Genomic DNA, 16,930 nt, shown 5'->3' with positions numbered 1-16,930 from the left:
AGAAATTAGTTGTGAAGGAAATATCATTCGGGAAAAGAGAGTCTATCTAATTAGTAGATTGCAACAAGAATTCTCATTAACGATACTATTGTCGGCACTTTTGTCTTTTGGGCTGTAAACGTCTCAAAAATACTGACACAAAAATGGATAGAATGTGTCCAGTTTGCAACAGGCGGGAAGAGGCAGTGTGGTGGTGCAGGTAGTAGAACCACTGCCTCACTATGTCAGCAACCTAAAGTGATGTCTGTATAGGATTTGTACATTCTCACTGCAAGCCCCTGTCTTCTTTCTAGGTGTTCTGGTTTTGTTCTAGATCTGGGAGGTGAACTATTTGGTGGGTAAATCAGCCGTTGTATGTTGTTCTCTGTCTGTAGGTGACTACAATCTGGGGAAATTATGAGAATATGTGGAGATTTTAAAAATGAGATCAATGAAGGATTCATGTAAGTGGGTAGGTGATGTTCAGCCCTGACTCAGTGGGGCAAAGGGCTTATTTCCATATTGTATCTCTCCATAAGAACAGGAATCCACAGAGGTGTGACAATTTATCACTATCCTCTCAATAGGAGAAGATGACCTGATCAATAATGAATTACATATTCAGCATGCCTCTAGATAAAATTTATCTCCACAATGACAGCAGCTAAGATGAGAAACAATCCTGAGTTAAGGTCAATATGGGTCAAAGCCTCCACACAGGACTCAGGTACCATTGCTGTTTTGTATAGTTAACGCAATGTTATAACAACATCAAAATAAATGAATTACAATAACAATGGTCTTGCAAAGGTTATTTTATTTTCTGAAATATGTTCTCAGAATAATATGCTGGTGATTGAGAGCCAACTAGAAGTCCCTCATGCGCCTGAAGGACCCGATCATTGAGTTGTAGCCACCCCAGTCAATGTATCTCCTGTATTCCCCGGGTCTCAGGAAGTACTGTCGGCCTCTGTAGTTGGGATGTTCATAGAAGATCCAGTAACCATCCATCACCTGACAGGAGTGGATGTCACGGCAGCGGAAACGATCGTAGACTGAGGAACAGTCATCCATGAATTCCATCATCTGCCCTCCAAAGTCAGGCCTCTCGTAAATCCTCATCCTGTAGGTGCCCCCTCGGTACTGGAATAAAGGATTTTATCTGTCCTTAATGCAGTATAATCATGTCAGAATGCATATAATTATCACAGACTTTATATATAGATGTAGTTGTACCAAGCCTCAGGATTATCAATAACTAATTATAGTTCAAGACTATCCTTAATGAAATAATGTGGAGAAAATTTATCTCTACATTGATGGCAGCTAAAACTTAGACAATCATGATTTGAGATTGAGGAAGTTCACTGTTTCTGCAGGAGGCTGCTAAGAACCATCCAATTTCATGAATATAAAAAAAAAATTGGTTGTTGATCACATGAAAGATATTGAAGGATATTAATTCACGCTCAGTATAATTACACGGAAGTATCTATGACAGAAACAATGTCATTATTGTGCTACTGAATTAGATGCATCTTCTGCGTATCGATAGAGAGTAATACCTGGTTGAGGAGCTTGTTCTGGGTTTCTGAAGACAGTATTAACAAAAAGAACAAAGTTTACAGAATTTTGTTCCATTAGAGATAATATGATGCAATTAATGTAAAATTTGTGTTAAAGGATCATGGTAAATGATAAATGTACATACAGTAGGTGCTGGTCTTTGTCTGTAAATAGGTTAAATTATTGATACAAAAAAAGCATGCAAGTTGTTCTGAGGGTTTTCAGATTCCTCATTCTTCACTTCTTGTCTGTCAGAGCTCTAAATATAACTCTACACAGGGTGTGATTTTTGGAAACAATAACACAGTCATCTCCCATTTCAACCTGGGTATCAGTGAGAGCTTGACTTATTTTATTGGTTTTTATTACCTGACAAATGTGGACCAGATGATTTTGAAATAATTTGCAACTTATGGGAGAGGGCGGATTGCTTCAACATTGAGTTAACATGGATTCAATGGGCCAAACAGCCTCATTCCATGCTTTAACCTCACTGTGGTTCTCTGATATCATGCAACTTAAAAGGTAGGTTTTTGAAATCCAGTCCAGAAGCAGCCTGATTCAGTGAATAAGGTGGATGATTTATTATGAATGAAACACCACACAAATTCATGAAAAGCAGCCATTCGTCCCATTGAAACCTTAATAGTCAATATTTTTTCTGTCCAATCCCTCTTACCTCTTATAAGATGTAATGAGGAACAGATAGAGTGAGCAATCAGAGAATTTTTCTCAAGGCTAAAGTGGCTAACAGGAGGGTGCATAAGTTTAAAGAAACTGGAGCAAAGTCTAGTGGGATGCAAAAGGTAAGATTTTTACAGAGTTGTAAGTGTGTGGAGCAATCTGCCGGGTGTGGTGATAGAGGCTGATATATCTAAGCGACTTTTAGATGGGCATATGATTGAAAGAAAAATGGAGGACTCTGTAAGAGGGAAGGGTTAGTTTGACATTTGAACAAGGTAAAAGACTGGTATAAAATCATAGGCCGAAGGACCTGTACTGTGCAGTACATATTCACATTCTATGTTCCATGTTCCCTGCTCTTTGTGGGTTACAATACATCAAATGAATCACAGATTAACACAGCACAGAAAGAGTCTCCTCACACCAACTGGTCCATGCTGACCAAGATGACCACCTCCCATTTCCCAATGCTTGACTCATAACCCTCCGATCCATTTTTCAAATTTTGTGATTTTTGTTTTACTGAGGTCTGAGTCATCAATGTCCACGTGCTATAACTGTAAATATGATGTTCTGTAAAACTACCACAAACTGACCAGATATTTTCTGTAGTCCAACTAGACTTCAATAAAGAAGACACAAGGAAGGGCAGTTTCTGGAATCTGGATCAGCACACAAAATGCTGGAGGAACTCAAAGGGTCAGGCAGTGTCTGTGGAGACATTTCAGTTTGAGGCTGTTTATCAGGCCTGATAAATGCTGCCTGACTGGCTGAGTTCCTCCAGCATCTTATGTGTAGACATCGGTTCAGCATAAAAAGCCAGTGATGCATACGCCAGTGATAATAAACCCGATTCCCATTCTTTACCCAGTGCCCTCACAATCACGGATACATCTCCGTCTGTCAAAAGCAATCGGACATTCATCCTTCACACCAGATTTACTACTTTCCTGAACCAACTTCATTTCTGTTGACTCCTTCAAGAAATATCTACTGACTCCAAACTTGACTTCAAATGCCAGCAGCTAACTCTAGCATTCACAGCAGTTTAACATTTCAGAGAACAAGCTTGTGCACAAGTGTAATTATTGCAAATGTCAGTCATTTTCTAGCAGTGTGCCAAGTGGCTTGGAATATCTCAGTCACCAACAGCAACTTACAGGTGGGTAGCTGCGACAGGACTTGATACAGTCATTAAATCCCATCCAACGCTGGTATTCAGGATACTCTCCCCTGCTCAGGACATACTGGTATCCCATGTAGTTGGGTCTCTCGTACAACACCCACCAGTCACTCTCGACACGGATGGAGTTACAGCGGCTGAAGTAAGGGGAGAGGTCGGCAGAGTCGGAGCTGCACTCATAGTGCCGACCCTGGAAGTTCCTGTCCTCGTAGAAGATGATCTGTGGGAAGAAATAAATAGCTTAAATCAGACTGAGGACAAATGATGGTTACAATATAATTCACAAAATGAAAAGTGGTCTTGCCTTTCCCATTGTGGTGTACGACCAATAACCAACTGACTACATGTAACTGTAACTGGGTATTTATACACTGGGCAGAAAGGCTTTTCCAGCAAGGCCTTTGTAATGTAAATGATGCAAACCTGAGGTCAGCAGAAAACAACATATGTCCCGTGAATGCTGAAAAAGCACCTGAGGATACGAGACTTGTCAATGATCCAGTGATTGTTTTTGTTTTGCGGTAGGCAATTTAATTCTACAATGCAGGAAATCAGCTTTTTTCGTTCTATGCTAGGGATCATTCTAGAGTTCCAAACAGTCGCAGTGCCGAGATATGTCCTGAGTTTTACCAAAATTTACACGTCAGAGTCAACTTGCAATAGCCGATAAATGTACCAATCTGCACAGCTTTGTGATGTGGGAGGAAATTAAGACACCCAGAGGAAACCGATGAGAGAGGAGAGAGAAGGTACAAACACCCAAGCTATTGAATCTGGCTCTCTGTAGGGACCGGGAGATGGCATCTGTCATAGAGATGTTTCAAAAAAATTACCTTCAGGGCCAGCACCGGTGATTCAGGTTCAACACCCTCACTGCCTTTAACAAGTTTGTATATTCACCTCATTACCGTGGTTTCCCCCCACATTCAAAAGGCCTACAGGTGAGAAAGCTGTGGGCATGCTATGCTGGCACTGGAAACATGACAACACTTGCAGACAGACCACAGCACATCCTTGGACTGTGTTGGTTGTTGTCGCAAATGATGCATTTCACTGTATCCTTTGAAGATTCAATAACTTTTCAAAACTATATTCATTTCTCATGATCTGGTGTTGCTGACAAGACCAGCATTTAATACCCATCCCTAACTACCCTAGAGAAAATGGAGGTGAACAGTTTTCTAAATCCCTGCAATCTAGTGAAGTCCTCCAACAAAGCTGTTAGCAGGGAGTTTCAGGATTTAAACCCAGTGGTGATGAAGGACGAGTGATAGGTTTCCAAATCAGTGAGCTATGTGATGTGGAGGGGAAGCTACAGATGGCAATATTCCCCTGTCCTTTGGGAAATATTATCAGAGCAACCAGGGCACGTATCTGCAGTGTATTTTTGTAGATGATACACGCTGCAGCCACTATGTATCAATGCTCTGAATGAACATTTCAGATGTTGGTAATCTGCCATCCAAGAAGAATGCTTTGAGAGATTTAAACTTACTGAGAGATGTTGGAGCTCCACTCATCCAGCCAAGTAGAGAATATGATGATGTGCCTTGGGAATTTGACTTCTTTTGTGCCTCGTCATGCTCTTTGTTCTCCACAAGGGACCCTCATTTTTTCTTATTTACATCAACAACTTGCCAAATGTAGTCAAGTCCAAAGTCAGAGTCTTTGCAGATGACTGCATAACCTACCGTGAGATAAAAAATGACCAAGATGTTCAGCTGCTGCAAAACGATATTGATTCATTATGTCAATGGGAGTCTCAATGGCAAATGTCCTTCAATTCATCTAAGTGTTATGCTATGCATGTCAGTCACAAAGCTAAACCAACCAACACGACATACAACATGAATGGACAGATTCTTGAAACAGTCACCATCACCCATATCTTGGCGTTGAAATTAGCAAGGATCTTAACTGGGCATGCCACATCAATCAGATTACAGCCAAAGCAAATAAAATGCTGGGTACCCTGAGAAGAAACCTCCATTCATGTAGTAAATCCGTCAAGGACATGGCATATAAGACACTCGTCCGTCCAAAGCTTGGGTATTGCGCGGCTATATGGGATCCCCATCAAGCTAACAATAAGAAGTCCATCGAAAAAAATCCAAAGCCGTGCTGCTCACTTTGTGAAATCCAGTGTCACCAAAATGTTCTCTAACCTTCAATGGGAACCACTTGAAAACCGATGTATTAAACTAAGGTTAATTTTCACTTTCAAAGATGTTCACAACATCACTCCACCTAACATCCAAATTCGTCACAGGGTCAGTTCAGCTCGACAGCAAACTGGACCTCACATATTGGAAACTCTTTCATTCAATAAGACTTGCTACCAGTACTCCCTCTACCCAAGATCAACATGAGAGTGGAATCTTCTGTCGCTAGACCTGCGCAGTATTTCTGACATTAATATTTTTAAAGATAGACTGAATCAAATCGATTTAGGGGATCTAGTCAAAAAAGCTCACTTTACAATTTAACTCCCACGCCGTTCACACCAACTGCACATCGTAACAGCCGTCTGGCAGTGCTTGCGCTGTACCAAGCAGAAGCAGAGGCAGAAGGTGTTGCAAAATCGCCTTCCTGGCCACTGGATCACACGATTAATTTCATATATCTGGTCTGCTGGAGCTGACTGTGCCTGCTAGGACAGGCATGACCTTAATCTTACTGGGTATGAGGCCCACCAGCTACCCTCACCTGGTTTAGTCTGCCTGGCGAAGCGGTGTACTGAGGTGTATAGAACATACAGACAACTTACCTGGTGCCACAGGTGAATGCTGAGTGCTGAATGGAGACCAAAGGTGAGAGAACTGCTTCAGAATGGACACAACAAGCCCCTTCACCAGAGGTGCTACCCTCTGCGGACACAACGTACACCCTAACAATAGAAATAAGTAAAATACAACATTTTTTTTGTCATAGCTCTGAGCACATACTTCAATGCACTGATTTGTAAAGCAGGGGAAAGCTTTGGAAATGTTCAACAATATTGTCATTAGGGGAGCAGAGAATTCCAGCCAAACAACAAAAGAGAACAAAGTATTGTCAACTCTTAGGCAGCACTTTATAGATTTGTTTATTCTTGGACATCGGTGAATGAAAACATGAATGTATTTTCTATGCTGTGATGGAAGATTTATCATTACACAGCTGTCAGTCGACCTTGCCAACCTCTACTCCTATTTCATCTCCATATCACTGAAACCTTCAATCATGTCTTGCCCCGAGAATGCAGTGTTATTTCTTTTTTGAATTTTCTTTTGAAACTTTCTATGATTCACTTTTGAAACTAACCAGTACTCCATTTCAAGCCTCAGTTTCAAACAGTGCATTCTCGATTATCACAGCTTTCTGTGTGGAACAAAATCCTCATTCATTTCCGCATGATTTTTACTGTCAGCAAGGTGCTGCCCTGTTTCCAGCTCTTCACAGGGGATGTGCAACCACAGAGTGAACCATTGCATTTGAGGATCCAAGGTATTCGGTTATGTCTCAGTTGACTGCTCTTTTCCATCAGCTGTTAAAGCAGAATGAGAACTCAAGCAGTGGGTCTGTCATTTAGTTTATTCAGTTTGACTATTTACTGTATCTCCATATTTCTGCAGTGAATTGGACACCAGAGTGTTGGAAGTTTGTTTTTTAAACAAGCTGAAGGGGTTTAGGGGAAATGCAGTATAAGTTCTGTTACAGATTCAGAACAAGTTTAAGGTGTTGGAGAGTTTAGTACTTCAACTCAGAGATTCAATACATCACTGGATATTTCTCATGCACAACTTGCCCAGAAATCTGCAACTGTACCTGGGCCAGATGACTGTAGTGATCATTTCCAGGTGAAATGGCACCCGTTGGGACAATGACCCCGAAAATTCTGTACACAATTCACCTTAGCATGTCAAATGATTTCCAGACATCATTCACATACTTCTCACAGCTGTGTTTTTCCCCCATAAATCAAGTCTTTAGGGTGCAACATACAACTGTGGTAATTTCTACTTTGAAAGAGGCACACTCGACAACTTCGTGCCAAAGAAACAACTTTATCTCGAACTTCAAAACCACTATGTATATACAGAGGCTTTTCACAACCCGTACGGCATGGCAGGCACACCATATAAAAAGCACACCAGAAGTCAAAGAACGAAAGTAACACCGCCCGCCCCCCCCCCCATTATCCTAATTAGTATTAACTTGCTTTTACTAATGCTCACATTACAACGCTTCTCCCCCTTTAAAATCCAACATTCCCCAAATGTAAAAACTGGGAAATAAAAACAGTGGTGTTATTAACTTGCGTACCCCTGAAAACTTATACTAGTATCTCAGCAACAGTTTATCAATACAAAACATCTGGAAAATGTGACAGATTCAACATTCAATCTAACAACAACAAAAAAATACTGTCCCGTCAAAGATTCAGTCTGTCAGGAGGTTTACCAGTGTGCTGTGATCTGCACACTACCCCCGGTGACCCAGCAGGCACCACTGGTGAGGGTGTTTTGCGTGGATCTGGTGTTGGGGGCATGAGAGGGGTCTGTGCGTCTGCGTGAGAATGTCCATCCTCCTCAGGGGACCCCGACCCCTCTGCCAGCGTCTCTCCTTCTGGCAAAGTCACTGGTGGACATGCTTCCACCGTAGTCTGTCTCACAAATGGAAACTCCATGGAACTGTCTGCCTCTAAGCCAGTATCATGACGCAGGCGCACATGGTCCTGATGTCTGCGGAAAACACGCCCATCAGTCAGCTTAACAACATAGGAGACGGGACCACTCTGCTTAAGAATAACCCCAGGCAGCCATTGCTGATTGTTTCTCACATAGACATTGTCATCCGGTTTTAACTGTCTCTCTCGCACATGTTGATCATGTCCCTCCTTCTGCTTTTCCTGCTTTCTCTCCACTTTTGCCTTCATGTCCGGGTGCAGCAGGTCCAATCTTGACTTGGGCCTACACCCCATCAGCATCTCTGCTGGAGTGCGGGCAGTCGTAGTCTGTGGTGTGAGGTGGTATTTAAACAGGAAACGTGAAAGCTGCATGCTAAGAGAGTCCCCTGTCATCCACTTCAGGCCTTCCTTCACTGTCTGAACAGCCCACTCAGCCAAACCACTGGAGGCTGAGTGGAAAGGGGCCGTCTGAATGTGATGAATGCCATTCTGCTGCATGAACTCACTGAACAGTTCACTGGTGAACATCGGGCCATTATCAGTGACCAGAGTGTCAGGCAACCCGTGGACTCCAAACACTTGCCTGAGTTTGTCTGTGGTTGAGGGGGCTGTGATGTTGCTCATGATGTGAGCTTCCATCCATTTGGAATGCACATCTACCATTACAAGAAACATCTGCCCCATAAAAGGGCCAGCAAAGTCCAAATGTAGCCTAGACCAGGGATGGTCTGGCCACTCCCATAGGTGCAAAGGAGCCGGTGGTGGCGTATTCTGATTAGTCTGACATTGCGCACATGATCTTACCTTGTTCTCCAGATCCTGATCCATTCTTGGCCACCGGACATAGGATCCTGCAAGGCTTTTCATCTGAGACACCCCTGGATGAGTCTCATGAACTTCCTCCACAATCTATGAACGGCCAGGGGGAGGCACAATGACCCTCACCCCCCCAGAAAATGCAGCCATCCTGCAGACTGAGTTCTGTCTTGCGTTTGGCATAAGGCCTCAGTTCCTCTCCTTCCATGACTCTGGGCCAACCTTGCAAAAGAAAAGTCTTGACCTGGGACAGGACCAGGTCCCTCTCTGTCCATTGCCTGATCTGGTTTGCCTTTACAGGTATCTCTGACAGCCTCTCCAATGAAAACACAGTCTCTGGAGGCACATATGCAGTATCAGGTGTCTCAGATAAAGGTAGTCGACTCAGTGCATCGGCGTTTGAATTATTCCCACCCGCTCTGTACACTATAGTGTACTGGTAGGCTGACAATGTAAGAGACCAACATTGTACCCTGGCTGAGGCTAGCAATGGGATGCATCTAGTCTCACTGAACAGGCTCATCAGTGGTTTATGGTCCGTATAAATTGTAAATATGCGTCCATAAAGGTACTGAGGAAAGCATTTGACCGCAAAAACAATGGCCAGACCTTCTTTGTCTAGCTGTGAATATCCCTTCTCAGCATGTCAGGGTACATGAAGCAAAACCAATAGGCTTCTCTGAATGGTCCTCCATTACATTGGAGAGAACTGCCCCGACTCCATAGGGCGAGGCATCACATGCCAGGGTGATCTCCTTGTCTGGGTCATAGTGAACAAGCAGCTTCGCTGAGTGGAGAAGTTCTTTCACTTCCTTGAAAGCTTTCTCCTGCTCTTCACCTCACTGCCACTTAGTGTCATTGTGAAGCAGCTTATACAGTGGGGTCAAAACCCTTGAGGGGTCAGGAAGAAACTTGCCATAATAATTCACCATGCCCAAAAATGATCTGAGTTCCATGACAGTCTTAGGGCTTGGGGCTTCCTTAATAGCTCTCACTTTGTCCTCCACAGGACAAAGCCCCTCAGCTGTGATCTTGTGTCCCAGGTAAGTCACACTCGATGCCAGGAACACAAATTTTCCACATTTCAACCACAGCCCTGTGTCTGAGAGCCTCTTCAACACCCATTCTAAATTAGCCAGATGCTCCACCTCCGTAGCCCCCATGATCAAAATATCATCAAGGTACACTGCTACGTGTGGAATTGTGGAATCCCCTGCAGCAAAGTGTCCATGGTCCTTTGGAAAATGGCAGGGCTGGACGCCACTCCAAGCACCAGGCGATTGTACTTGAATAATCCCTTTTGTGTATTAATTGTGACGTACTCCTTTGAATCCTTGCTGAGCAGCAGCTGTTGGTAGGCGTGGCTCATGTCCAGCTTTGTGAACAGCTTACCCCCTAACAGGGTCGCAAACAGGTCATCCACCCGTGGCAATGGGTACTCCTCCAACCTAGAGACCTGATTCTCCGTAAGTTTATAATCCCCACATATCCTCACCGTTTTGTCTGCCTTCAAAACTGGAACAATGGGAGCCGCCTACCTTGAAAACTGGATGGACTCAATAATGCCCAGCCTCTGTAAATGTTCCAGCTCCTCCTCGACTTTGCTTTTCATGGCATAGGGCACCGACCTGGGCTTAAAAAAATGTGGTGTAGCCCCAGGGCCGACATGGAGTTTTACTGTCACGCCCTTCAGTGTTCCTAGCTCATCCCTGAAAACGTCACTATACCGCTGCAGAATGTCCTCCGTCGTGTGTGCATACTTAATTTCATGCCAGCTTAGCCGGATTTTGCGAAGCCAAACGCGACCCAAAAGACTGGGTCCTCTGCCCTTAGCTATCACTAGCCTGGCTTCAGCTCTCTGACCCCTGGCTGAAATGTCCACATATAACACCCCTAAATGAAGTATGGGCTGCCCCGTATAAAGTTTGAGCTTTGACAGTCTAATGGGAGGCAGGTTGGACCCCATGTCCTCCTGTAGGTCTCCTCACTAATGACCGATGCAGTAGCCCCTGAATCAATCTCAGATTTAATGTCCTTTCCCCTGACAGTGACTGTGGCATAATATGGTTCAGGTGATTCCTCATCTGTTTCCACTGCAAACATGTTGGCACACGCTGCCTCTTCATCTGCTTCTTCTAGGTGGTGTGTGGCTGCCTGAGCCTGTTGAGCTTTCCCCTGCCCAGGCTTAATCTTACCCTTTGAACTTCTGCACTTTTTAGCTAAATGTCCCTTTTTGCTACAAGCATGGCAGACAGTGTCTTTGAATTTGCAACCATTTGCATAGTGTGTCCCTCCACATCGGAAACATTCCACCTGCTTTGCCTGTTTACCAGTCTCCCTCCTGACTTGGTGCACTGCTGCCGACTGCGACCCCCCCCATGTCCTTCCTGGATATCCTTGACATTATTAGCAGCCATCTCCATGCCTTGGGCAATCTCTAAGGCTTTCCTGAAAGTCAGTGGTGAGGTTTCCCTTAACAGGCGGCGTTGTATGTCGTCATTATTAATGTCGCATACCAATCTATCACGGAGCATGTCATCGAACACCGCTCCGAAATCACAACGCTCCGACAGCTGCCAAAGCTCAGCCATGAAATTGGCCACAGAATGACCTGGCTTCCTGATTCAACTGTGAAACTTACACCGTTGCACTAAAACAGAAGGTTTCGGATTGTAGTGGTTCCCCACAAGCTTGACCAGTTCGTCATATGGAATGTCCCCCGGTTTCTGCGGTGTGGCTAAATTCCTTATTAGCTTGTAAGTCTTTGCCCCACACACACTCAGGAGAATAGTGTGTTTATTAGCCTCCTCAGTAACTCCATTAGCACAGAAAAAGTGTCCCAACCTTTCCTCATATTCTGGCCAGTCCTTGTTTCCTTCCAGAAATTCATCGATAGTTCCAAACGTCACCATCTGAAATGCAAAGCTCCCGTTCGAAAAACGTGCCGATACGTTCACAAAGCCAGTTCACCTCCTCGCCAAAAATATGTAGCAACTTCTAGCTTGAAAAGGGTACACTCGACAACTTCATGCCAAAGAAACAACTTTACCTCAAACTTCAAAACCGATAGGTATATACAGAGGGTTTCACAACCCGTACGGCATGGCAGGAACACTATATACAAAGCACACCGGAAGTCAAAGAACGGAAGTAAACCCCCACCCATTATCCTAATTAGTATTAACTTACTTTTAATAATGCTCACATTACAACAGCAACCTCTGTTGAACGTTCACAATAAGACTAGGATCACCTTGTGCTGTAAAACTGGTGGGGCCAATTGAAGGATTTCTGTGCTGACATTGAATCTGGGAATATTCGTCTTTGACTATAAAACAATGATAGAGTGAGCTGGAGATTGTCCATCCACACCTGTGCAGGAGACAGCAAAAAATCTGCACTGATCTTCACTTTCAAAGTTCAGTTCTGTGGAATTTATTAGAATTTTGCTTTGGAAATGGAGTACAGTGTGTCAACACCGCCATTGTACATAGCGGGTATGATTGTAGGGTAACGTGATTGGGGGGAATGTACATAATTCAGAAACACCGACATTGAGTTGGGGTTTCGCTTTAAGAGGCTGGTCTGAGGTGATAACATTGTTAAGTAAGGATTTTTAGTGTGCTTTTGTGTTTAGGTTTTGGAGTTCAATAAAACGTGTTACGGTTTTCATTAAATATAAAACACCTCACTACATTTTATTTCTGGAAACCTGCGTTAGTGACCCCAATCCTCTGGGACAATTCGCTTTGAAAATGCCGAAGATTTTAGAGCAAAATGCCATTGCTTGGTTTGTACAAGCAGAGGCTTAATTTGCTCTGCGAGAAATTACTGCCAGTGACACCAAATTATACGATGTGGTAGCATTGCTCAGCAATTCCACGACCGTGAGAGTGGTGATTCTATTTGAACACCCGCCTGTACACCATAAATACTATTTGCTGAAAACTCAACTTTTACAGACTTTTGGACTATCAGAGTCCGAGCACACCAACCAAACAATTGCTCTCCCTACCCAGTCTCAGCATTGTTAGACCATTGGGGCTAACGGACCACATGCTGTCTCTCCTGGGAAATCACCATCTTTATATTATTTTTAAAGAACCCTTCATGTAGCGAATTCCTCAGCAAGTTCGCAATGCCCCTGCTAATGCACCCATGAAGGATTACAGAGAACTTGTTAAAATGTCTGATAATCTCCACTCTACTAGGCAGAGGTGCGTTATTCCTCCTCCTCTCCCTACCTCAATAAGCCCGGGCAGCAAGGCCCCCAACACCAGGAAATAGACTGCTCCGTGTCTGTGTTTTTACCACAGTCGCTTTGGAACGAATGCGAGGAATTGCCAATCACCTTGCAACTTTGACAGTACCAGCACATCGGGATATCAGAGATCTGTGACCACCATGGGCTCCAATTGCCAGGGGCATGGACTGTTCATTACAGACACCATTTCGGGTTGACATTTCTTATGTGATACAGGTATTCAAGTTGGTGCACTGCCAGCATCGCCTGTTGATGAGAAGGCAGAGGGTGACGAAACCTCACTGGAGGCCGCCAACGGCAGCAGGATCCAGACTCACAGGACACGACGGGTGATGCATTGGGTGACATGGGATTTCGTCCTGGCTAAAGTGGCTCGACCCCTGCTCGGTGCAGATTTCCTGTATGCCCAAGGACTATTAGTCAATCTTAAGACTGCCGGCTTGTAGATGTCAAGGGCTTTAGGTCATTACCCTGCTCCCACAGTAAGTTCCTCACAATGACTCTGCCAATCGCACGCACCACCACATATGAGCTTGCTCGATGTTGGTCAAATTCCCAAACCTCACCAAGCCTACATTCTCCACTACAGTCGCAAAACATGGTGACAAGCACCATATTCCCTCAACTGGCCCAGCAATCCAAGCCTGCGCGCATAGACTGAACCCAGAAAAGCTGGAAACCGCCAAGGCTGAGTTTGTCAACATGGAAAAACTCAGCATTGTACACTGTTCGAGTAGCCCCTGGGCTTCTCCCTCCATCTGGTGCCTAAATCTGATAGTGGTTGCTGCCTATGTGGAGATTACCAACACCTGAACGAAGCCACTACCTCCGATCGTTACCCAGTGCCACACATCCAAGATTTTTTGGCACATTTAGCCAAAAAGTTAATTTTTTCCGAAGTTCCCAAAGCAGCTGTGATAACCCTGTTTGGATTTTTTGTGTTTCTGCACATGCAGTTTGGACTGAAAAATGCAACAGAAACTTTCCAGAAACTTTCCAATCATTAGTCCTGACGAAGGGTCTCGGCCTGAAACGTCGACTGCACCTCTTCCTAGAGATGCTGCCTGGCCTGCTGCGTTCACCAGCAACTTTGATGTATGTTGCTTGAATTTCCAGCATCTGCAGAATTCCTGTTGTTCGCTTTCCAGTGGCTGATAGATTCTCAATTAAAAGACTTCGATTTTCTTTATCTTTACCTGGGTGACATACCTGTCACCAGTGCATACCAATCTGAAACTCCGCACACTTTTCAAGTGCTTAAGCCAACACGGGTTGATTATTAAACCTGCTAAATGCCAGTTTGGGTTGTCACCCATGACTTTCTCGGCCATCGCATCTCCAGGGAGGGTGCGAAACCCCTCCCATGTAAAGTAGCCACTGCTTTAGATTTCCCCACACTACATTATGCTCTCCCTGTATAGTGCACTTAAAGGCAATACCCCGATCAAGTGCTTGACTAATCAGCAGACATAACCAGGGCATTTGACATTACCAAATGTGCACTTTCTAATGCGAGCCTAGTGGTGCATCCGGTTCCCAGCATATCCATAGCCATTGCTACTGATGCCTCAGACTATGCTGTGGGTGCTGTGCGTGAACAGCTGGTTGGAGGAGTGTGTCAGCCGCTCACCTTCTTCAGTTGGCAGCTCCACTCCATCGAGAGGAAGCACAGCGCATTCGACCATGAGTTTCCCAATCTCTATCTGGCTGTTCGCCATTTTCTTTTTCTTCTGGAGGGTCGCCATTTCACAGCATTCGTTAACCACAAACCTTTCCTGCGCAAGATGGTCAAAATATCAGAATCTTGGTCTGCATGACAGTTACACCACCTGCCCTACGTATGTGAGTTCACAACTGATATACAGCATAACTAGGGGAAAAATATTGCCATGACTGATTGCATCTCACGGCCAGCCACTGGGGCCGTTCACATAGGAGTTGCCAACCAGGTTACTGACTCAGAGGTCCATGCTTACTGAACAGCTCTCACGGACCTGCAGCTGGCTGACATTAAGTTCAGGGAAGCTAGGGTTTCTCTTCTGTGCGATGTCTCAACCAATCACCCTCGCCCCAACATGCCCGCAAACTGGAGATGGACTGTTTTTGAATCAAGACATGAACTCTGCGTCCGGTCTGGAAAGCCACAGAGAAACTGGTTGCACTAAAGTTTGTTTGGCATGACCTCAGAAGGGACATGCATGATTGGACTGCAGCTTGTAGGGAGTCCCAGTGGAAAAAAATTAACCATTATGTTCAGGTGGCATTGACATCTTCTGAGGTCCCTGAGCGGAGGTTTGACCATATCAATGTGGACCTTGTTTGTCCTCTTCCCCTGTCCCGTGGTTTCACTTACCTCCTTTCCTTAATGGACCGTACCACCAGGTGGCCAGAAGTTATCCCTCTAGCATTGACAACTGCTGCAGACATGACTCAGGCATTCATCAGCAGTTGCTCGGTTTGGTGTCACATCAGATATTTCCTCTGACCATGGCACACAATTCATTTCAAACCTCTGGACTGCCTAGAACTTCGGTGTTAGGCTACATCACACCACAGTATATCACCCGCAGTCCAATGGCCTATGTGAGCAGTTTCACCGCTCCTTAAAGGCGGCTCTGAGGGCTCTCCTGACTGATGAGTCATAATCATCTCTCATAGGTTCTGCTGAGGCTCAGAACTGCTCCAAAAGAAAACTTGCAGTCGGCTGCAGCTGAGTTGGTAAACAGGCAGCTGTTACAAGTGCCATGTGCTTTCATTCTTGATGCCACAACAGCCTGTTCGGCCTCTAAATAGCATTCCACCCTCCTCAGTAAATTCAATTCCTTTTCCCCTATTCCTACCTTCCATCATAGCGTACAACATTTTTGGGTTCCTGTTAACCTACATTCCACCTCGTTTGTTTTTGTCCACCATGACACACACCAACAATCCCTTAGACCCTCTTATGAAGGCTTGTTCTATGTTTTGGAACAGGTAGAAAAGACTTTTGTCATGGATAAGAGGGGTACACCTGATTGTATTTCAGTAGATCACATTAAACCAGCCCACCAAGATTTAGAGTGTTCTGCTGCCATGCTGCTGACATCAGAACATGACCATGAGTGTGTCAGCGTTCCTCTAGATAAGCCAGATGCACCTGCAGTTCCTCCACCGATGGAATACAGGAGCTGAGCCGAGCTCCAGAAAGGCTCATAATGCCGATTTTAGTGAATTCTGGGGTGGGGCCTGTGTAGGGTGATGTAATTAGGAGGAATGTACATAATTCACAACAGCCGACATTGAGTTAGGGTTTCACTTTAAGAGGCTTCTCTGACGTGATGACGCTGTTACGTAAGGATCCTTAGCACGCTTTTGTGTTCAGGTTTTGGAGTTCAATAATATCTGTAACAGGTTTCATTAAACATGAAACACCTCACTTTGTTTTATTTGCAAAAACAAACATGATTAGGAGTGAGTTTCTACTCGTTGCATCTTATCTACTGACACATAATTGTAAACAGATTTAGAAATATAGAAGATTAAAGTTTGTCTCTGTTTTCTTTTGAGCAGTAGTTTCTAGGAGTGCTTTATTCCATATTATCCGCAAATATAAGTTGTCAAATCACTGTAGTGAAACTTATAGAAGATTGTATACGGGTTCAAGAAAATTCAAAGCACAGAATTGATAACTTACGAAAGGCTATTTTATCTAAGTCCACCAAGCCTTACTCTAGACAGCATTATGCTTTACAGTAGCTGCCTAGAAGTTGCTCAAGTAGCTGAGCAACCC

General features: G+C 44.3%; 1 protein-coding gene across 1 annotated transcript; it reads right to left on the bottom strand.

The window, feature by feature from the left end:
* Positions 1-846: 846 nt before the first annotated feature.
* Positions 847-14,906, bottom strand: LOC140198738 (gamma-crystallin S-1-like). Its single transcript, XM_072259753.1, has 5 exons — positions 14,792-14,906; positions 6,180-6,299; positions 5,038-5,099; positions 3,390-3,632; positions 847-1,122 (listed from the first exon to the last, which is right to left on the bottom strand). The coding sequence occupies exons 1-5, from the start codon at positions 14,904-14,906 to the stop codon at positions 847-849; spliced, it is 816 nt and encodes a 271-aa protein (XP_072115854.1).
* Positions 14,907-16,930: the final 2,024 nt, after the last annotated feature.

Source organism: Mobula birostris, chromosome 6 (genome assembly GCF_030028105.1).
Source record: "Mobula birostris isolate sMobBir1 chromosome 6, sMobBir1.hap1, whole genome shotgun sequence".
In the NCBI taxonomy this organism is placed as follows: Eukaryota; Metazoa; Chordata; class Chondrichthyes; order Myliobatiformes; family Myliobatidae; genus Mobula; species Mobula birostris.
The sequence above is the reverse complement of the archived record's forward strand: the minus strand, read 5'-3'. Positions and strand labels throughout refer to the sequence as shown.